This window comes from Podarcis bocagei (genome assembly GCF_964188305.1).
Source record: "Podarcis bocagei genome assembly, chromosome: 1".
Taxonomy (NCBI): domain Eukaryota; kingdom Metazoa; phylum Chordata; class Lepidosauria; order Squamata; family Lacertidae; genus Podarcis; species Podarcis bocagei.
In genome coordinates, this window is record NC_138125.1 from 137,195,429 (window position 1) to 137,218,901 (window position 23,473).

General features: G+C 44.9%; 1 protein-coding gene across 5 annotated transcripts; it reads right to left on the reverse strand.

Moving 5' to 3' along the window:
* Positions 1 to 1,536: 1,536 nt before the first annotated feature.
* On the reverse strand, positions 1,537 to 22,498 carry LOC308581011 (uncharacterized protein C21orf58). 5 transcript variants are annotated; one of them, XR_014004867.1, is made up of 9 exons: positions 21,467 to 22,498; positions 19,538 to 19,595; positions 18,729 to 18,835; positions 16,394 to 16,546; positions 10,683 to 10,797; positions 9,386 to 9,525; positions 4,809 to 5,031; positions 4,134 to 4,202; positions 1,537 to 1,712 (listed from the first exon to the last, which is right to left on the reverse strand). XR_014004867.1 is itself a non-coding variant. In XM_081183433.1 (9 exons), the coding sequence occupies exons 1-8, from the start codon at positions 21,527 to 21,529 to the stop codon at positions 4,160 to 4,162; spliced, it is 888 nt and encodes a 295-aa protein (XP_081039559.1). In that variant the 5' UTR covers positions 21,530 to 22,492; the 3' UTR covers positions 1,537 to 1,712; positions 4,134 to 4,159. The 5 variants fall into 5 exon arrangements, 4 of the variants coding, with proteins under 4 accessions (XP_081039559.1, XP_081039560.1, XP_081039562.1 ...); XM_081183433.1 differs by having other exon boundaries at positions 4,823 to 5,031; positions 21,467 to 22,492; XM_081183434.1 differs by having other exon boundaries at positions 4,823 to 5,031; positions 18,729 to 18,802; positions 21,467 to 22,479.
* Positions 22,499 to 23,473: the final 975 nt, after the last annotated feature.

Here is a 23,473-nt window from a genome sequence, read left to right on the forward strand (position 1 = left end):
TCCCTTGAGTCACTGCTCTCTCACTCTCTCCCTTCCCTGAACTGGATTTTCCCTGTGCTCCACAAATTCAAAAATAAGGGCAAAAAGTGCTTCTAAGAGCTGGTGGGTATATGATTCTCCTGTATGGAGCCTGGACTCCACCCCCACCCCCCAATAGGAGCCAACTCCTAGGGGCTGAGGTCCCTTCAGGGGACCCCTCCCCATAAAATATTTCAGAGGGCACAAATTTGCATAAAATTTGCATACTTTGTGTCCTGCAAATTTGTGTCCTCTTTTACAGATAGAGGGTGATTATGAGATCCTGGCAGGGTTCACTACATGCACCTGGCCCTAGTCCACTGGTCCGCTCTCTTTGCCAAGCGATCTCACTTGCCTGGGCATTCGGCTGATTTCCCCGATATACTGTTGTTGTTTTATAGAATATTTGAATAGGCTGACATTTGTTATGATATGCTATATCTACTGTCACCATTAACATTTGATCTTAACTACTTGTTGTGTGCTGATGTAGACCTGCCCAGACAACAAGGGAAAATGCCCGCAAAAGACAAATGTAGGGGGCACATGTAGATAAATGTACCCTGGGGTTCATGGAGCAAAGTTTGTAGGTTCATGGAAAGACACCCCCCTTTTCCTTCGCAGCACAGACTCCACAGGTTTCCCTCATTAGCGCAATTCCCTTGTTAACGTATTTACAGTACTAGCAAACTGAATGGGGTTTCTCATCTTCACTATGGGGAATCGTTAGCAAAAACTCACTAAGGAAACTGCATTTGCCTTTTCTTCTTCTATATTCTTCCTACTTGGAAGTATTACCAATAAAACAATGTGATTTGAACATGATTCACCCACCCTGAATCTAATAAAGAAGATCGCAAACCTGAACTTTTCTATATAGACTGTTGTTGTTGTCTAGTTGTTTAGTTGTGTCTGACTCTTCGTGACCCCCTGGACCAGAGCACGCCAGGCACTCCTGTCTTCCACTGCCTCCCACAGTTTGGTCAAACTCATGTTAGCAGCTTTGAGAACACTGTCCAACCATCTCATCCTCTGTCATCCCCTTCTCCTTGGGTCCTCCATCTTTCCCAGCATCAGGGTCTTTTCCAGGGGATCTTCTCGTCTCATGAGGTGGCCAAAGTATTGGAGCCTCAGCTTCACAATCTGTCCTTCCAGTGAGCACTCAGGGCTGATTTCCTTCAGAATGGAGAGGTTTGATCTTCTTGCAGTCCATGGGACTCTCAAGAGTCTCCTCCAGCACCCTAATTCAAAAGCATCAATTCTTCGGCAAGCAGCCTTCTTTATGGTCCAGCTCTCACTTCCATACATCACTACTGGGAAAACCATAGCTTCTCTGAGTTATTCAAGCCCCTTCACCATGACAAAGCAGTGATCCATGAAGGAGATATAGACTGTAGTATAGTTTAAAACCTATGTATAATGAAACCTTTGTATAATGATTGTATTCTTTGGATGTATGTAACCAATTGTGTAACCATAAATACAACATATTATGAGAATGAAACCAATAGCTATGTATCAAAGATGCTAAAACTTTATTGAAGCAAACTGTAAATGGATACAACTCTTCCCTTAAGCAAACACTGCCCAATGTAATCTTCATTTACTGCATTCCTTCCTTATTTCAGGTCACAAGATTGTTGTCCGCTTGCCTTCCAAGAAGGGGTTCACCGCACTCTTAATCTCATTTCATGCTGTAAAGAAAAGACTCCTTGCTAAATAGTTCTCACCACACATCTGAATGCCAGTTGTAGCAGATCTACCACTTACCACCAATTAATAAAGTAGCAGACTCACCCTGCTTACTGCCCCAATTAAACATTGCATGCACACCTCGTGGTAAGCCCCTTAAATGAATTTCTACCTTTTACCACATTTCATCTTGCGGGGGTGTCTTTTGTGAGGGAAACATAGGGATTAGAGTCTTAGGCAGGAGTCGGTTAAACAAACAAGAAAAGTTTTATTAAAAAGGAGTTTGTGAAATAAAGTTGGTTCAGGAAATGCATTCTTTCGAATAGAAGATAACTTAAACTAAATATAAAGATGTCACTTGCTTCTAGAATAGGTGGTAAAAGGCTTAACTAAGTTTCTGCTAATTAGTTGTTACTGGTGTTACAGTCATACCTCGGGATGAATACGCTTCAAGTTAAGCATTTTCGGGTTGCACTCCGTGGCAACCAGGAAGTAACAGAGCACGTTACTTCTGGGTTTCGCCGCTCACGCATGCACAGACGCTCAAAATGTGTCATGCGCATGCGCAGAAGCGGTGAATCACGGCATGCAGACGCGTGTTAAGTTCGCTTGAGGATGCGAATGGGGCTCCGGAATGGATCCCGTTCGCAACTCAGAGGTACCACTGTAAAATTAAGTAATTTTTGCACAGCACAACTTCCTTCACAGATTAATTCTTTGGTTCACAAGTGAGGGGCACTTTTCCTCAGTTCCCCTCTTTCTTAACAATCCCACTCCTGAGGTATTTGAATTAGTAAAGCAGACCCAGGGGATCCCCACACCCCTTGTGAATGGCTTGGGAGTCTTCTCTTTCTAGAAGAACCCTCCCCTCCTGACTGGAGTCCATATTACCACATCTTCTCCCTTTCCTGCCTCAGACTCAGCCTTCCAGGTAACTCCTGTCTATCTTCCCCAGACCCTCAACTCAGTCTCCCCATCTAAGTGGCAAGGCTCCTTCCTCTGGCTATGGATAGTCTCCTCAGAGCAGATGTTCCAGTCAGATCTGAAACAGTTCTCCCTCGGACAAATCCTCTCCTAATCCCTTTCTCCCATCCCAAATCCAGCCCTGAAGGACTTCTCCCTCAGAAACAGCTCCTCTTATTTTCTCTCCAAAAGTGCTGGCTCCACCCCCTCCCCTCTGGTTTGCTGTCTAGGTATCCAGTGGGAGAGAGGCTCCCGCCTTCTGGTGGAGTTTCTGAGGAAAAGCACCACCGAACTGGTCTGGCTCTGCTGTCTGTCACTCACACCAGTCTTCAATTCTATTGTTATTTCTAGAATCCTGCTATCAACTCCAGAGAAAACCCTCTTCCTAATTGTCATGCCTGTCAAATGTAAATGTATTTGCACGCTGCATCTTTACCTTGCACCTGTGTACCTTTTGCAGCATCTCATTTCACGTGTAATATGATGAATCTCTGACACCTTATGCTGCCCAAAAACCTAAGCTATAAGGCTCCCTGCTCATCTTTCGACAGGGTTCTTTGCTGCTCATCTGTAAAGACCCAGTTGCAAGTAAGAATAAAAGATCAGAGCTTAAAGCTGCCTTGCTTCACTTTGATTGGTTACGATCAACCCACTCTTTCCAACCTCAATAGACCCACAAGGGGTCTCAAACCTCCCTTCGTATTTTTACAACAGTGCTACTGAAATGTTTTATTATTTTAAACTTCTCTTTCATTGATTCACTGTTATTCACCCATTAATAACCCTGAGGCAAGATGCTTACCTCTGTGGGAAATTACAGGCCGGCTGAGTTTTCAGCCAGCTCTGAAATCTTTATTAAAAATGTAAACTATGACCTTATTTCTGAAAAGCTAAAAGACTGGATCAGGAATAGTTAATAGTGAAGTGAGAAGTGAAGTGAAAGCATATTGAGTGATGTGTCAGTTGAATTGTCATCTGAAGTGGTACCCAGAAGTGGACCCCATTGCTGGTGGGGATTAAGGTGAGGATGTGGGCAGCTAAAGCATCTCTGGAGTAGATAGTTTAAGATGCAGGAAGGAGATCTCTACCCAGAACTGCCTGTTTCAGCCATTTACTGTCAGTGAAACAGCCAAGTACCCCCTTCTGGTAGGGTCAGAAAGATGATCCCAAACAATGTCAGTCAGATTGGACAGTTCTGAATTATGCACAGTATCCCTGAACACAGACAGTTTCTTTCACCCATTTACCTTCTGATTTAATTATCCTCCCAAGAAAGGGGTGGGCTGCTTGCCACCCACTAGATGCCCCAGTCATTGCTCATAAGGCTGGCTGCTTTAGAAACACCATAACTTTGATCATCATCTTAAGACTTATGATGACATGGGCTCCTGGACTAATAGGCCAAATTCACATGGAGAGAAGGACCAAATATGAACACAGGAAGACTGTGTTCTGGTTACCTTTGCTAGTCAGGCACTGTAGAAGTCTACAAACCCGAGGGTAATCCAAGCAGTCCATTGGTAGGTACACTTGGAAGACAGAACAAGCCATTAGAAATGTGCATTCATTGCAAGGAATTAATTTATACATGCACCCTTGCTTTATCATTTAGAAGGCATTTGTATGACACTTAAAAACTGCGGCATCCTATATATGAGTTTGCAGGGGGCTGGGAGCTCATATGAGACCTGGTGCCTTCCTTGACAATTGAGCCAAAGTAGCCTGAATTGATTACTTTCTTAGTTCTCAAAATAATGTTAGGTATTGTACAGTGGTACCTCAGTTTTCGAAAGTCTCTGTTGATGAACATTTCGGTTTTTTAACTCTGTAAACCCGGAAGTAAGTGCTTCGGTTTTTGAACACGCCTCGGAAGTCGAACATACCACATGGCTTCCGCTGAGTGCAAGATCCTGAGAGCTAGCTGTCAGCTATTGAGTTTTCAGTTTTCAAACATTTCAGATCTTGAATGGTTTTCCGGGAATGGATTACATTCAAAGACCGAGGTACCGCTCTATCTTTGTGCCTCTGTTACAGCCAGTAACAATATTGAAATAAAACGGAATTGGGAATACTGTAAGAAACCAGCCGCCTTTCTAATGAAACCATGTTCCTAGCGTGGCAGCCTGTTGACTTACATATATTGACTTACACATACGCTGCAGATGTTGGGATGGGCAGGTGATGTAAATCAGGTGGGAATCCTCCCAGTGGTGTGCCAAGGCCAGGTTGTATCACAGAAGGGCCCATGGAAAAGCCAAGCTGAGATGGGATTGCTGGCATCCCTGGAGGTGTGTAGTGATGATGATGCACTGTTGGGGGTCGTGACTTCTCTGCTCTTACTAGAAGCGGAGCAGTCAGCTGCAGGTAGATAAGAAAAGGAAGGTGTGTTACATTCACCCAGCTGTTGGGATAGGCAAGAATAAGGTTCAGATTCTGAAGCTGATCCAGTCTGCAGCTTTTTGGCTTAAGATCCCTCTATGTTTTAGCCCCACAAACAATTTCCATAAACCACTGGCCTGTTTCCTCTGCAAGAAATGTCAGGTAAAATTATAACCTTTCTTGTTGCAAGGTATGCAGTATATTCCTCTTTCACTTGTTTTGTTTTTTTTTTTGGATCGAAGATCTTAGTAAAATCAATACTTCTGCATAGTAAGAAATGTTTTCCAAACAGTTGGTAGCTAATTTCTGCCTGTTTCAATAAAAGGCACCTTGCTTGTCTTTTCTTCCATGCTTGGATTGGCAAGGGACAGTGGCGTAGCGTGGGGGGTGCAGGGGGGGCCAGCCGCACCGGGCGCAACATCTGGGGGTTAGGATTAGGGGGCGCAAATCCATGGGTTAGGGGGCGCAAATTACTTGCCTTGCCCCGGGTGCTGACAACCCACGCTACGCCACTGGCAAGGGAGCAGAGCAAGTTGAACACATTAGAGGAGGGGTGGGGAATCTCCAGCATCTGTGCCAAACCTAGCCTGCCAGGGGTTCAATTTGACCTGTGAGGCAGTTTTCCCCAAACCATGCCCACCTGCCCCACACCTTAGATGTGGGGAAAGGACAGATGAAGCTGCCAGCGCACAACTGGGAGCCTTAAAGTGCACTCCCAACTCCGCATTGGAAGGGAGAGCAGGATTCGGCTCTATTGCCTAACAGCTGATGGGTAGTAAAGCCAAAGTCTCCTGGAGTTTCCCCATGGAGAATTGACTCACACAGCAAGTGCCTACAGAAAGTAAACTCAGTGCTACCAAACCGATGAGCAGTCTGAAGCCCAGGTGATTTAAAGCACTGTGCAAGGGGCTTACTTGGCCTGGAAGGCTGGGATCTGAGGAGAATTTTTCCCCTCCTGCTTTAGAGATTAGCGTGGCTGCTCTACTAATCTCTGCCCAAATGCCCAGGAAAACAAAAGTCTTTGCCTAGTACCAAAATGACGACAATGTTGATGCCAGGTGGGTCTCCTTGGGAATAGCATTTCATAGATGGAGAGGCTACTACATAAAAGGCCTCTCCTTTCATCACAAACTTCTGGATCTCTTCTTGGAGGTGGCATGCAGAGAAGGGTCTCAGAGAATAATCTCAGGATCTGGGCAGGTTCATATGGGTAAAGGTGGTCCTTTATGTGTCAAGTCATGAGTTGCATAAGGTTTTAAAGGTCAAAACCATCCCTTTGAATTCAGTATATAAACCAGGGGTACTCAACCTTTTTATAGCTACCGCCCACCAATGCATCTTTCTTGATGGTAAAATTTCCTTACCGCCCCCCAGTGCTTGATGGAAGGAGGATTCAGCTTGTGCTGCAGAACCCCCTACCGCTCACCTAGAATCCTGAAACGCCCACCAGTGGGCGGGAGGGACCAGGTTGACAACTCCTGATATGAACAATTGACAGCCCGTGCTGCCAGGTCAGAGCTTGTGCTATATGTTCATGCCTCTCTCAAAGAGGCACAAAGCACCTCCTTGGCACAGCCAGTGGTCCCCTCCCTGCTAAACGTTAGCATCTCAGCTCCAGGAGTTTCTGAATGAGATGGATTATCTAGATCCATTTCAATCTGGTTTTAGTCTGGATTTGGTAATAAAATCATGATGCCTTCCAAATTTCATACAATCATAGAGTCGGAAGGAAACTCAAGGACCGTCTAGTCCAACCCCCTGCAATGAAGGCATCTCAACTAGATCATACATGACAGGTGGCCATCCAACCTCTGCTTCAAAACCTCCAGGGAAGGAAAATCCACTACCTTCCAAGAGAGACTGTTCCACTGTCAAACAGCTCTTACTATCAGAAAGTTATTCCTGATATTTAGTCAGAATCTCATTTCTTGGAACTGAACTTGCAGCCATTGCTTTGAGTCCTAGCCTCCAGAGCAAAAGAAAACAAACTTGCTCCATCTTCCATGTGACAGCCCTTTAAATATTTGAAGATGGTTATCCTATCACCTCTAAGTCTCCTCAATACAAATCTTTATTACGGTCATAGACCAGCATAAAAGGGTGGGATACAGTCATTTAAAATCTGAAAAGTGTTTTGGAAAGCTAAAAGGTATTAAAACAGAAGGTGAATATAAAAGTCTATAAGAATTTAAAAGAAGCTAGAAGAAGGCATTGGGTGTGTCAGGGAACTGACATCGGAGCAGAGTGGAGAGGCTAGGCTCCCAGATTCTGCAGGAGAGGGAACGAGTAAGGGAAGAGAGAGGACGTCCTCTGGGGAAAGAAGTCCAGGTGACACCAGGAAGAAGGGAGACGCAGAGAGCACTTCGGAGGGGAGGCTCCGAGACTCTTCTAGTGAAGTCAGTGAGGAGAGTGGAGGACCACCGCTTGGCACGCCCACTCTGCGCAGAAGGCTTCCGCGCAGAGAGGCGAGGCGAAGGTTGTCCGTTAAGGAATTCTTATGCTGGAGGAAATTTAGGAGACACCCACTGACGGATTCTGCCAGCGATTGAGCAGCAGCGCAAAGGGCTGCTCAGCCGGGGAAAGACGCAACCACCCCAAGCAGTTGGGAACGGCTGGAGGTTTACACACAAGCAACCCCAATTCCCATGATAGGGTGCGTGTGGAAGAGCATAAAAGGTTGATGTATAAAAAGACTTTAACTATTAATTTACAAAGCACTCCGATATGTTCATTAAATCTGGTTTGTGGCACAGGTCCTCCTCCGACGAATTTTGAACGCTGCTGTGCAGAATCTAGCAACAGTGTGTGTTGTAGCAGGATTGGTATCTGAGAGCATCAGGGAGGTATAGAACTGCCCCTGGTGCTTAGGAAGTAGTGGGGAAATCAGGCTAATACGAGTGTCACCATTTCTATTTGTCCCGAGTCACAGGGCTATTGTCTCTCCAGTTAGTCAATCTTCCTGTATCGACCTTCAATAATGGCAGAGGGGAGGGCATGACACAGAGCCAGGCTAAAAGCCCTTCGCTGTTTAGGAACTTTGAGTTTAGTTAGATATGCCATGGGGGGGGGGGGCAAAGTACCTGGTGGATTCCTTGGCAATAAAAGTTGGAGTCCTGGCTAGATCCAATTGGTGCTACGTGTTGTTTAATGAGAGCTTTAGCCTGATCATATCCCATGTTAAATGGAAGACCTGGAGAGAAGCCCAGGGATGAGATTTTAGTGGCCACTGCCTGTTTCCACGTGGATTGAAAGTCATCGTTCATAGTTAGTGGGGCAAGGCCACGGGGAAAGAAAGATAGTTGTAGTGGTTTGGAGTTACTCGTGCGTAAACTGTCCCCGTTTGGGAGCTTAACTGCCTGGGTTAAACCGTCTTGACTGCACAGCCCATCTCAGCGTGGCTGCCTCAGTCGCTAGCAGAATCTGTCTGTGGGCGTTTCTTAAACCTTTGCCAGCATAAAAGCTGTTTGACACCCAATCGTCTCCGCCTCTCATTGCGCGGGAGTCTTCTGCGCAGGGAGGGCGTGGGTAGTGGAGGACCAGTGCTCTCCTCACTGACTTCCAAGGAAGAATCCCGGAGCCCTTCCCCCTCTTCCCCCATTTGCTCTCCTGGATCCTTGGTGTTACGCTGATTTCCTTCCCCCTCTATCAAGCTGCGTCTCCCCCTAGTGCTGGTACCTTCCCCTGCAGAATCGGAGAGCCTCTCCTTCTCCTGTTGCTCTGATGTCAGTTTCCTGACAATAGTGTAGGCCAATAATTGACTATGGTCACCCACACTCTAGCCTCCACTTTTGTGAAGCCTGTCTCTAGTCTTAGAGTAGCATTAGAGACACATTTTGGAACATGAAGGACTGACCTTAGAAATTTGGATTATACAAGTTCTAGTGGTGCAAATTGGAAAAGGGACCCAAGTGGGCACCATAGAAAAGTTGTGCTATTGGCTTGGCTTCAAATAATTTGACTCAGTCTCCTCTTTTCCAGGCTGAAGAAACCCAGCTCCCCCAACTGTTCCTCATAAGGCTTGTTTTCCACACCCTTGTCCTCTTGGTCCCCCTCCTCTGCACACTTTCCAGATTGTTAACATTATTTAAGTAACAATTACACGCGGCGTGGCATGGAGGGCAGGAAGAGCTTCTGTGGAGCTCATAAGCTCTCTTTTCAAATGTAGACTTTTTTATTTGTTATCCCCACCACCAGTGGCTGTGCTCATTGGCCCTGAGCTGTTTTGTTTCTCTGAATTCAACTTCAAGGACACCTTGCGAGTTATTGCTGATCTTCTCCTGACTCCCGCCTTGGCAATCAGATAACATTTAGTGTCCTTTAAAAACAAGTTTACCTGTTGTCCATGGTGAAGCACGGGAACTCCATGCCCACCAGCTGGTGAATAGGCAGGTGGCGGCAGAGATTTCAACATCATGTTCTGCATAATAATCTGATGCATCTGTGCATTTTGCATTAGCATCATTTCCACCATATCTAGGAAAACATGAAGATCAGGATCAAGAGACAACACTCTGCTTACTACATAGATCACAACAGAATGCTAGGGAGAAGCAGCCTTCGTCTTTTCAGCTCAAAAGCCTTTGAATAAAACCAGCCCAGCAGCGGCTCTGCCTGTTTCCTTTGTATTCTAAACTATGAAAGATCAGCAATATAAGTAACTTGGAGTGATTATTTGCAAACCAGTAATCAGGAAGGAAGAAATAAAGATGCCTCTAGAATTCCTTTTATCTGTGGAATGGCACATACTGTGTAGTTGTAGACAACAGGTCTGCCAGAGGTTGGGATAATGCACCCAGTGTATATGCAAATGTGTGGCAAGCAGTGCTTTTTCTTGAAAAAAAGGGTTCTAGTACTCACCTTGAAGTTGTTATAGTAAGTGCCACACCTTTAACTTTTTTTTTAAAGGTGCCAGTACTGTATACCTTTGTGTATCCCGAGGAAAAAAGCACTGGTGGCAAGACCAGTCCTTCACTATGCAGGAAAACAGATGCAAAGAGCTTTAACTGTATTATCTTGTAACTGAAGTGTCAATCTATATGTGATGCTGAAAATCGATGAAGCATCTCCTGATCTTTTCTGTCCTTGTGGGAAACATCCCAAGTATCCAATTTTCCCAACTTCCATACATAGGAAAGGACTTTGTTAAGCCGTTTAAACCGTGCTTCGCAAGACGGAAAATTCGCTAGACGGCAAAAAATGCGGAACGAATTAATTTCGTCTTGCGGGGCACCACTGTATAACGCTCTGAAAATGTGGTGCAGTTAAATAAACTCAGAAATAAGTTTGGTTCTATGTGGGCTGCCAGCTTGCTTCAGTTTGTAGCAAGGCACACCTTACTTCTCGCAGGCATCTCTCCATGCTATGCTGTACATGCAGGAGGGATGATGTGAGATGGAAAAAATGCTCGGCAAATCTGAAAAGGGCCTCACAGCCTGTTTCCATGCCTCTTTACTCAAAAGTAAATCTCACTTAATTCAGTGGCTCTTAATCCTAAGTATGCACAGGGTTGTAAGATGTGCTGTAATTCTCTGCACATTTAACCTACGTCTACCCAGAAAAAGTCCCCCCGTTTTCAATGCACCCAGAAAAAGTCCCCCCCCCCCGTTTTCAATGCATATGGGATTGCCCACCTTCCTTAATACTGCCAGAGCGAGGGCCTGGGCAAGGCTGCGGAGGTGGAATCTGGGTAATGAGCGGTGGATGCTGAGGAATCTGCTGAATAATGGTTGCTGGCTGCTGAGGCAACTTGGAAAAGAAAGGAAGCAAAAACAAAATAATAACTGATCAAAGTGTAGCCAAAATCCTAGACTTTGATTAAATCCTGTCAGTCCTCAATACACTAGGCAGCAAATACTGTAAACTGATACATATTTTGTGTTCAGTTCATTATTGGACTAATCAAGGATTATTATTTTTTACAGTTTCTTCTATGTCTGGTTTGCACGGCACATTAAATCACCATTAAACTTAGAGGCACCATCAACAACTGCTAGAGAAGTTGTCTTTTTCCAAGGATTCCTTTTTTGGTGTGTAGACAGAACAAAATTGGTGTGTCTAAGTTACAACAAAACTGAGCCTCCCTCAACTTACACACATTTAACTTGTCTGCATTCAGCATTACATGTGTAGTAGAAAAATTAAAAAAGCAAAAAGCAGTGGAAAGGGGGGTGGGGTTCTAGAGAAACGACTTGGCAATCCCACCCACCCTTGAACCCAATGTGTTTTGACTAGCTTTGGTCATGATTCCCAGAATGTAACTGCCATGTACAGTGGTGCCCCGCAAGACGAACGCCTCGGAAGACGAAAAACTCGCTAGACGAAGGAGTTTTTCGTTTTCTTAGCCGCTTCGCAAGACGCATTTCCCTATGGGCTTGCTTCGCAAAACGAAGCTTGCCCCGCAAGCTCCGGGGATAGCGGGGAAGCGCAGCGCGTCTTCCCCGCTGTCCCCGGACCTCTTTTGAAGCAAGGGGCAGTGGGGAGAAGATCGCTTCTCCCCGTTGCCAGCCCCGCAATCTCCGGGGACAGAGGGAAAGGCGCGCACCTTCCCCTCTCTCCCCGGACCCCTTTTGAACCAAGGGGCAGCAACGGGGAGAAGCGATCTTCTCCCCTCCGCCCCTTGCTTCAAAAGAGGGGACAGAGGGGAAGGCGCGCGCACCTTCCCCTCTCTCCCCGGACCCCTTTTGAACCAAGGGGCGGCAACGGGGAGAAGCAATCTTCTCCCTGCCGCCCCTTGCTTTAAACAGGTCCGGGGACAGAGGGGAAGGCGCGCGGCGCTTCCCCTCTGTCCCCGGACGGTCTCCATAGGAACGCATTGATTGATTTTCAATGCATTCCTATGGGAAACCGTGCTTCGCAAGATGAAAAACTCGCAAGAAGAAAAAACTTGCGGAACAAATTAATTTCGTCTTGCGAGGCACCACTGTAAATTGCAGGCTTGCTGTATTCATATTCTAGATTATTTCTGCAAGCATCAGTGTCTCCTAGAGCGGACATTGTTGGCCTTCACCTTGACCCATGGCCATGCTGGCGGTGGGAGTTGGAGTTCAACAATGGCGTACATGGGTTTCCAGTCTGTTTCCAGGCTTAATTCAAGGTACGCGTGCTAGCGTTTAAAGCCATAAACAACTAAGCCCCCAAGTATCTTAAAGACTGCCTCATGTCCTATAGTCTCTCTCTCAGGTGTTAACTGACTTTGGGTGGTTTCCCCACCCTTAGAAGTTCAGGTGTGATGGCGGAAGAGGGCCTTCTCTGTGGTAAGTCCTTGGTTGTAGAACTCTCTCTCCAAAGAGATGTATCTGGCACCTTCACTGTTTAGCTTGCCTGACTCTGCTTTTGTCTAAGAGCGGGACTTGTCCTCTTACTTCAACACCTGGCAAGAGTCATTTACAGCTAACAATTGCAGAACAACACGATCCATTTTTGTGTAAAGCTACAATTATCTGATAGTTAAGGGGTTGGCCCAAAGAACAGGAGGATTATGCAGCTACCAAAAAGGAATAAAACATTTTGTAGGTCCTATGTGAAAAACATTTTGTAGGTCCTATGGTGAAAAAGAATCTTCATGGGATGGGGGTAGGCCAAGGATTCGAGAATGGTATGGGTGCTATATACTCTGAACAAAAGGCTAAGTTGATTGTAAATAATGTGATAACTGAAGAATTTAAAATAGAAAAAGGGACACGACAGGGGTGCCCAATTTCCCCATTACTTTTTATTTCAGTTCTGGAGGTGTTGCTAAACATGATCAGAGGTGACCAGCTGGTTAAAGGGGTACAGGTCGGAGGTAAACATTACAAGTTAAGGGCCTTTGCAGATGACTTAGTACTTACTCTACAAGAGCCAGACACTAGTACAAAAAGGGTTCTAGAGTTAATTCAAGAATTTGGTCAAGTGGCCGGATTTAAATTGAACAAACAAAAGACTAAGGTTCTGGAAAAAAATTTAACAGTCATGGAAAGGGAGAAGTTCCAGAAGGAAACAGGTTTAACAGTGGTTAAGAAGGTGAAATATCTAGGGGTTCATATGACATCTAAGAATCTGAATTTGTTTAAAGATAACTATGAGAAATGTTGGTCAGAAGTTAAAAAAGATCTAGAAATATGGTCAAATTTGAAGCTTTCAATGTTAGGCCGAATTGCAGCTATCAAGATGAATGTGTTGCCTAGAATGTTATTTTTGTTTCAAACATTGCAAATTCTTGACAAGATGGACTGTTTCAAGAGGTGGCAGAAGGATATTTCGAAATTTGTCTGGCAGGGCAAAAAGCCCAGAATAAAATTTAAAATATTAACGGATGCAAAGGAAAGAGGGGGATTTGCCCTGCCGGACTTAAAACTGTATTATGAATCAGCAGCGTTCTGCTGGATGAAAGAGTGGATGCTCCTCGAGAATACAGATATCTTGGATTTAGAAGGTTTTAACAATGCATTTGGATGGCACGCATATCTATGGTATGACAAAGTTAAGGTGCATAAGGCCTTTAAAAACCACATTGTCAGAAAAGCTTTATATAATGTTTGGATTAGATATAAAGACTTGATGGAAAATAAGACTCCTAGATGGCTATCGCCTTTGGAGGCTAAAGCTCTGAAAAAACTCAATATGGAGGCCAAATGGCCAAAGTATTGGGAAATTTTGGAACAAGAGAGTGACAAATTGAAGCTACAGAGTCATGAGAAATTGAAAACTAAAGTACGAGACTGGCTCCATTATTATCAAATAATGGAGGTCTACAAACAAGACAGGAAAGTTGGCTTCCAGGTGGAGAAATAAAAATTAGAAACTGAACTGTTAGAACCCAATACTAAGAATTTGTCAAGAATGTATAACTTGTTGCTGAAATGGAATACACAAGATGAAACAGTTAAGTCAGCTATGATTAAGTGGGCACAGGACATTGGTCACAATATTATGTTTGCTGACTGGGAACAGTTGTGGACCACCGGCTTAAAATTTACGGCATGTAATGCCTTAAAAGAAAATATTATGAAAATGATATATAGGTGGTACATGACCCCCGTCAAGCTAGCAAAAATCTACCATTTGCCTGACAATAAGTGTTGGAAGTGTAATGAAACTGAAGGTACTTTCTATCACCTTTGGTGGACGTGCCCGAAGATTAAGGTTTTCTGGGAAATGATATATAATGAAATGAAAAAGGTACTTAAATGTACTTTCCCTAAGAAACCAGAGGCCTTTCTCTTGGGCATTGTCGGCCAATTGGTGCCAAAGAAAGACAGAACTTTCTTTATGTATGCTACTACAGCAGCAAGAATACTCATCGCAAAGCATTGGAAGTCCCAAGATCTACCCACCCTGGAAGAATGGCAGATGAAGGTGATAGACTACATGGCATTGGCTGAAATGACCGGCAGAATCCGTGATCAGGGGAAAGAGACGGCGGATGAAGATTGGAAAAAATTTAAAATCTACCTGAAGAAACATTACAAAATTAATGAATGCTAAAATGTTGAGGTTCTTGAAAAAAGGGGAATACAGCGGCATAAGATTAAGTAAAAGAAAGGAATAAATAAGGGATAAATTGGACTAAAATAAGTGTTAGGATTTGCTGAAATAATTTTGGAAATTAGGATGTAGAAAGGGGAGGTTTGGGGGAGTCGGAGAAGTGAGGTTTATGAAAAAAAGGATATGGAATTATACATGTTTGTTTGTTGTTGTTTTATTTGTTTGTAATGCAGCTACCAAAAAGGAATAAAACATTTTGTAGGTCCTATGTGAATGTTAGAATCCTATTTGTTGCCTCCTAGATATGGGTACTGCAGGGATCCAGTAGTGTTAGCTATAGATACACTATCAGAAAGTACTTTCTCTCATACTTTTTATATTATGTGTGAAAGCTATTACTATGTGTCAGCTTCAGGTAATCGGCTTCCTCCCCCCCCCCCCCCCCCGGCAGTAGATAAGCAGAACAAAGAGAAAGGAGTCTTCTTACCAGTTATAACCTTCAATGATCACAGTGAGAGAACAAAGAATCCATTTCCTAGGAATGACGGTGCTCCCAGTTAAGAGTTCCACCCCTTCCTCCCTAGTCACCCATGTCACTGTAACCTGAGCTCCTACCCTCTGTGCTTTCTATTCTGCCACTTTATCAGCTCTTCTTGACCTTGGGGAGAGTGGATGAATGCTTTCCAGAGAGAGTAAATCTATTACCTCTCTCTCTTCCGGTCCTTCTTCTCCTAGCTGTTCCCCATCCAATATTTCCCAGCTTCTGCCTTCTGAACGATGTCCCTTTGCAAACCACTTTTCCAAATCTATACTATGGTACTTCGGGTTATAAACTCCGCTAAGCCAGAAGTAGTACATCGAGTTGAGAACTTTGCCCCAGGATGAGAATGGAAATCGCTGCAGTGAAAGCGTACCTCGGGTTAAGAACATTTTCGGATTAAGAATGGACCTCTGGAACAAATTAAGTTCGTAACCCGAGGTACCACTGTACTGTCCTCCTGCTCCTGGGAAGATTCAGGATCCTGATCAGGAGCAGGAGGAGGGGGAGGCTCCCACCATTCCTCCTCAGCATAGTCCCTGACACTATGTTAGATAATCTGAAAGCGAAAAATTTTTAAAAAATATTCTGCTATAGATTTCCCAAGCCAATTCTAAGTTTTACATTTACATTTTACATTTAGTTAGAAATTTTGACTCAAACAAAGTTGATCTAAATATTTCATGTGAAAGACTCCATTATTACACCTGTGCAAGTATGCTTTCACACGCACAGTGCTGGAGCTTTCATCTGTTAATAAGAATGATCAGCACCAGGAAATTCGGGCCAGGAATTTAGACAGGATTATCCACTGCCAGGTTTCTGTTAATGAAAAAATGCATCATTCATCTCTGTATCCATCATTTGCAGTTCCAAACTGTATAGTTCTTTTTTATAATTAAAAAAGACGGGACCGCCTCTCCTGGTATGTCCCACAGAGGAACCTACGGTCTGCAAATAAAAACATCTTGAAGGTCCCAGGCCTCAGAGAGGTTAGGCTGCCCTCAACTAGAGCCAGGGCTTTTTCGATTGTGGCTCCGATCTGGTGGAACGCTCTGTCACAAGAGACTAGGACCCTGCGAGACCTGACATCTTTCTGCAGGGCCTGCAAGACAGAGCTATTCCACCAGGCCTTTGGTCAGGGCGCAGCCTGACTCCCTCCTCTGGCAATCTGCACAGAATTTTGCTTAACGGTTGCCATCAATTTGATTTTAATTAATTTTTATAATGAAATGTTTTTAGAATGTTGGATTATTTGATTGTTGTTAGCCGCCCTGAGCTCAGCTTCGGAGGGTGGGATATAAATAAAAATTATTATTATTATTATTAGGCACTCACTGTCTGCTGGATAATCCTTGGCTGTTCAGGTGGAGGAGGAGGAGGAAGAGGAGGAGGAATTTGGTAGAAATGTTCTGGTTCTGGTCTGAAGTGCTTCCTCTGGAGTCTTGGCAAGCCACGTGGTAATGACAATTCTTCCAGAACATTTTGCTCCTACAATACCAAATATATAAGCTTTCCTTAAGAGGAAAAATGAGTTATGTTGCATTTTTTTCTAATTCACAAACCTTGTTATGCCAAGTGTATCAGTGAGAAATGAAAAATTTAACTATTTACTAAAAATATTTAAATTTTTCATGACATAGGAGACCAGTGACTGCACTTCTTCCCAATTCCATTAAACATTAAAGCTGGTATAAGAAATTCTGGATTTGATAGGAGCAATGAGAGCATGGTGGGCCAACAATATTTGTGTCTACTGAGAGACACAAACCACTGACATTTTACCCAATGCACGGAATGCCATCAAGAATGAGAAGCCCAATGGGTTTAACATAAGCCAAATGTGAAAAGCAAAATTAACTTATTCAAAGAAACAACATAGCTCAGGTCCAGTAAGCCCAGTAACTCTCGCCAGCAGATCTTGCCCAATGAGGCAGTTGTGAGGACTGAACATCCCAGTCTTCCCACAGCTCCCTAAGATTCCTCCTCCCCTGCATCCTTCCCAAGCAACCTCTCTGTCTTGTCTGTCTTTGCTCTGTCCTCTTCATACCTCTGTGGGTTCTGGGAGACCAGGGAGGAGGGAAACTAGTCATTGCAGGAAGGGGAGACCTCTGGCTTCTTCAGCAGCCTGCCTGGTCTCTGCCTCTTGCCCTCCCCCAGCCTCCTCCTCTGCCTCTGATTCTGGACTGCTCTCTGCCACAGCCTCTTCCTGCTCACTAAACCCTGTTGCCTCTTCAGCTTACACCTCCTCCTCCCAGTCTTCTCCCTCATCCCACCACCAGTCTCCTGGCTCTGAGCCTTTTTCCCTTGGGGGTCCCATCCACTCCTCCCACCACTCCTCTGCATCCAGCCAATCCATGGCAAGCAGTAGCAGAAGGAGACGAAGCTAACTTGAACCACATAAGTTTTAGTTAAGTTGAACTGCTGTACAGCTATGTGCTTTGCCCAGACTGCAGGGTAACATGTTGTCTGCCACCCCAGCCTCCAAGTAGTGAGAGATTCCAGGGGTTCCAGGCACTCACACAGGGTTCATGTTTCCTTTTGGGAATGAGGCACAGTGGAAACTGCGGTGTCTTTATATGTTTCATTTACACATATATACAACCTGAGCCTGTGGTGGATGGGTTCACAGCATTGACATCCCAAGAAGGTCTTGTTTCTCCCATAGCCACAGCCTTGGATTCAAGCAGAATTCAGCTACGGCTTTCTCTCTGCCTTTTCCAGCCAGCAACTTTTTTGCATCTAGCTCCTAGCTCACTCAACAGCAGACTCTCAACTCTGGCCTTTTGTCTTTCTAACTAACAGACAGTTTGGGAGGGACGCCCCCCCCTTCTCCCCTCCCCAGCACAGAGCTACTCCTTTGTTTCCTTAAGGCAGTGTTTCCCAACCACTGTTCCGCGGCACACTAGTGTGCCGCGAGATGTTGCCTGGAGGGAGGCGAGCGAGTTGGGCGGCGAGAGGCGGGGCGGCGGCGGCGAGGAGAGGCCGCCCAGCGCGGGGCTCTCGCCGTCTGCCTGCCTGGCTGCCTGCGAGCTCGGCGGGCAGCGCCTCCGTCCGCAACGCCCGCCTCGCGGCTCTCATTCCCTGCCCCTGCCAAAGCTCACCCAGCCAAGCCGCGCTCTCCTTCCTGCCTCGCTTTGCTGCCTCCTCCCCCCCCCCACCCCCAAAGCTTGGAGGTTCCCCGGCAAGGGGGAGGGAAAAAAATTGAAACTTACACTTTCGTGCGTCCCTCCCGGCGTGACGCTGCGCGCTGACGTCACGGGGCTGTAATGGTGGTGTGCCTCGAGATTTTTTTCATCAAACAAGTGTGCCTTTGCCCAAAAAAGGTTGGGAAACACTGCCTTAAGGACCCATCTTTAGCAAGCTATTACCAGGCTGGTCTGGCTATTCCATGCTGGAGCCAAGAATTTTTCCCTCCAAAGAAAACTCTCAACAGCATCCTTAGAGACTTCCAAGAGTTTAACAATCTGACCTTATATATGTGTGTCTCCTCAGAAGAAAGTTTTATCGAGTTCAATAGCACTTACTCTCAGGTACTCTCATTTAGGAATGCAGGACTGCAGCCTTCATGTGTTGGAAGAAACTTCATAGTACTGAATCATAGAAATGTAGAATTGTACAGATGGAAGGGACCCTGAGGGTCATCTAGTCCAACCCCCTGCTTGAAACATACCCTGAGCTGCTGCAGAAGATACTTTCTTCGTCTCAATGCACTTTGCAATGCATTGCCATGGCTGCCGTAATTCCCTGCAAAAACAGTTGGAAAGAGTCTGCCGTCTCCTTTAGTTTTACAATTTTTCAGTAATTTACAAAACAAAGGAAAGGGGGATAGATAAAGGAGGGAGAAAAAGGCATTTAATTGGTGGTTCATTTATGGATCCAATTCAAGGCACTCACGCTAGTATTTAAAGCCCTAAATGATTCAGGCCCCAAATATCCTTCCCTACAGACCCTTCCGGGAGTTCCACCATCCTCAGAAATTTGGGAAGCAGCAGCCTGGGAAAGGGCAATAACAGTGGGAGCCCCTCTGTTCTGGAATTCTCTACCCACAAAGGGGTGTCTGGCACCTTCATTGTGTTGTTTCTGTCATATGCCTCTTAACCCTAGTTTTGACACCCAGGATGTGTGCTCTCTTATGTTTCTTATTCTCTTATGTTTAAACTCTTTTTAGCATTGTATTTTAAAGTTGTTCTATCATGTCTTGGGACCACATGTGAAGGTAAATAATCTAATAAATAATGATAATATAATGATAATAATGATGATAAATAATGATAATATAGGGTGGGTTTTCATTGCCTTCCTCACCATCAGAAGTCCTATAGGCCCATGGATCTGCAGAGAATGGAATGCAAAGAAAGTTTGCCACAATCCACATCTATCCCATAATAAATGTTGAGAAATCCTGTTTAATGCATTTTCCCTCAAACCAACCTTACAAATTGATTCATATGGAGATATGAGTGAGCTTTAACTGCTTACTTGCTGCAGAAAAGGAAGATTCCAAATCATCGATGTTTTCACGTTCATTTTCTAGTTTCTGTCGATCAAAGCAGAATGAGGATTAACAAAAAAATCAGAACCTCAGCTTTGACTGTCAACAAGTAATTGAACATCACAAAACCTACAAAGATTTGTGCAATCTGTGCGCTGTGAAAGTGGGAGTTGTTAGCACTAGTTTATGTTGAATCATAAAAAGGTAAAGGTAATGGACCCCTGACAGTTAAGTCCAGTTGCGATTGACCCTGGGGGTGTGGTGCTCATCTCGCTTTACTGGCTGAGGGAGCCGACGTTTGTCTGCAGTTTTTCCGGGTCATGTGGCCAGCATGACTAAGCCGCCTCTGGCAAAACCAGAGCAGCACGCAGAAATGCCATTTACCTTCCCGCCAGAGCGGTACCTATTTATCTACTTGCACTTTGACGGGCTTTCGAACTCCTAGGTTGGCAGGAGCTGGGACCGAACAACGGGAGCTCACCCCATCATGGGGATTCCAATCGCCAACCTTCCGATTGGCAAGCCAAGGCTCTGTGGTTTAACCCACAGCCTCACCCGCGTCCCCTGTTGAGTCATACTTAGTACTTAATGTTTTCACCAGAACCCGAACCCCTCTCCTGTAGCTCTTTCTTGTCCTAAGACAGTTCTTTGCCGTGTGCTTGCATTCCTTCTTAGGATTTAAGTTGATTAGAGTGTAGAGTGCTGGCGTACGACCCCAGAGACCAGGTTCAAATCCCCAATGGGGAACTGTGGGCCACTCACTGCCTAACCTACTTCACAGGGTTGTTGTGATAATAAAACGGAGAGGGGGAGCTCTGTAGGGAAAAGGTGGGATATAAATGTATTGATAATTTATTTTCTATTATTTCATACAATTTTTATACTGCTGGATTGTAAACAAAACAACCCTTGTTTGCAAAAATACATTTAGATCTCGCTTTTCCTCCAAGGAGCTGCAGGTGGCATACCTGGTTCTCCTCCTGCCTGCTTGATCCTCACAACCCTCTCAGGTGGGTGAGGTGGAGAGAGAGAAAATGACTGGTCCATCTTGGGTTACCCACTGAGCTTTATGGCTGTGCTGGGATTTGAAGCCTGATCTCTGTGGTCCTATCCTATTCCAGCACTTCATCCACTAGACCAGAGCTTTCCCAACTTTTCATGGTGGTGACATGATTTTGACATGCATCACTTCACAACATAGTAATTCAGTTTCACTAGCAAACCAGAGGTTAAACCAACTCTCTGGGAGGAGAGCGGGGAGCGTTTGTGTGACACACCTACACACTGCAGCCGACACACTAACGTGTCACGACACACAGTTTGGAAAGCTCAGCACTAGACTACCCTGGCTCTTTTCTGTGGCGTATATAGGGGAAACTCTTGAGTAACTTATGGGATTGTGTTAGGCCAGAAATTAGGCAGGTCTGGAAGGATGAGTGGGTGAACATGGTTTTAGTAAGTTTAACATAGAAAAGGCTTTGAGAATGAAGGAAATGTGGGAGGGGAAATAGCTAAGACAAGGCCTATTTCAAATCATAAACAAGTCTCAATATAACCCAGGAAGGTACCCCATGTTCAACTAGGGAGATATTAACTTTTATATTAGAAAGTTGGGAAGTTGATGCATCATGAATAAGGGTAGACTGTCAAAATATATTAAAAAATTGTCCAGTAGCACCTTAGAGACCTGCGCACTTCTTCAGATACACACACAATATGGACATCACATATTAGCTGTCAGGGTTTGTAAACTCCTTTGCTGATCAGCATGGATGGATACAGGGCAGAAGAGTTAACTAGTTAAAAATCCCGCTTCGGATATTTTTGCTTTGCCCACTACCAATTTAGTGCTAGTTTGCAAAAACAATAGTGTTGAAAGTTATAACCTAGATATGACCTTAGAAAAATTACCTTACCTTCTCAAGGAGTTTGAGTTTGAGTCGAGTCATGTGATCAGCCACCTCCGAGTCTGTCATCATGACAAAATTTCAGGGCAACAGGCTCTTCAAATCACAAAGGACAGTAGTTTGTTTTTAAATGCGTGTTGCTTCTTTCTTCCTCCAGGCTCTTTGTCGAAATTTTCCATAAAGTCTCTGTGATAATTTCAGTCCCAAATTACAAAGGAAAAGAGAATCCTTTCAAATACACAGTGTCTCTTGCAGTGTGCACAGCATGGTTACTAAGATATTGCTCTGCTTGAACAACAGCAGCATTTTCTCAGTGGTTGCTGGCTTTCCCCATACAAAGTCACTAAGCCCAGCCCTGTGCGTTGCTAACATGCTCCTATGAATAACTCTCTTAAGCTCAGGTTACTCCGTAGCTGTTTGCATTGTCTGTGACCTAAACAAACTCAGGAACTAACCTGGTTCATATGAGGTTTGGTCAACTGAAAGTAAAAAAAAATCTATTTGGGTGAGGCTGTTCTTGATTCTATCAAATCAAATGAGGATGTCAAACCAAGCATTTTCCAACCATCACTTAAAAGTACCTTAATCTAGGCAAGCCTCAAGGAAAGCCCAAACAGAAATTGGATATTGAGATAGCTCAGTCGGAAGAGCATGAGACTCTTAATCTCAAGGGTCATGGGTTTGAGCCCAACGTTGGACATGAGATTCCTGCGCTGCAAGGGGTTGGACTAGATGACCCTCATGGTCCCTTCCAACTCCACAATTCTGTGATTCTGTGCATTAGACCCACCAGATCTTTCACTTTGCCAGATCTCCCTCTTCCTTCAAATTTCCTTTTACATGACGTCACTGTACAATACAGGCAACACTTGTTTTGTGCGGGATTTCTGTTCCGGACCCCCACATGCGTCAGCAGAGCCTAAGTCCGTTCTGCCCGTTTTCATGTCATCTTTACGACATTTTGGGGCTATTTCCAAGTTCGGTGCTATGCGCTTGTGCATGATTGTGTATCATTCGGACGCACCTAAATTGGTCCTTGCCTGTACAGAGAAAATAATGCATACCTTTTGATTCATTAATTGTTACAAACTGAATAAAATCAAACAGTAAAAGAGGCTCCAGCAGATTGTCTCGAGCTAGCTGGTTCCATCTGGCAATACAGGAGCAAGTATAGAACTTCACGCTGTGCATAGTGTTACGGAAGGGGGGGGGATGTCTTCTTCACTACAATATATTTGCTCAATTTCTCTAGGACTCCATCACCCCTCCCCTGTCCTCCATAATCTCTCAAGTAATCCAGTCAAAATCACTCTGCCAAACCCTTCCTCCAGGCGATGCCAGGTGACAGACTATGCAAACATGGACCATTGCCTTCTCAGGATGTGTTTATCTGCGCATATCTCCAGCTCTCTGCATATTCACCCCTCCCTCCTCCATATGTTAATCTGTGTAACCCAACCTCTTCTTAATGTATTCATGATGTAACTGGGATGTATTTTGCACTGTATTCTGGGATATGGAGGGAAATTTCAAAAGTTCATGTCACCCCTTTCTCTGGGTTCAATCTCGCCTTGAACCTGTTGCGCAATAAACTTGGACCTTCTGCAGTTTGCTCTTGTGTCCGGCTGAGCTCATTTTCTTCCGCAGGGACCCACGGACTTAGTCCGATGAGCTGGGTGGCAGAGTAACCCCGCACCCAGATTTTAGCCGTAACAGTTGGCTGCCCAACGTGGGGCTTGTGGTTCTCCCGAGCTGCTGACTGGGGGCCCCGAAATCTTCAGCCGGCTCCGGGCCATTTTGCCTGGGAAGATCCTTTTGGACCCCCAGCCATCTTCCGGGCGGTAATCGAAAGCCCTAGGAGTTCAGCCGGGGAGCAAAAGAGGGATCCAGCCGGCTTATTATTCATCGATCCCGGGATCATCATAGAAGACGCGTGAGTATAAGGAAAAAGGAAAATCCAGTGCACTGGTGGGAAGGGGGTGGAATCTCCTGGCAACTGAATTCTCTGCCCTCCTC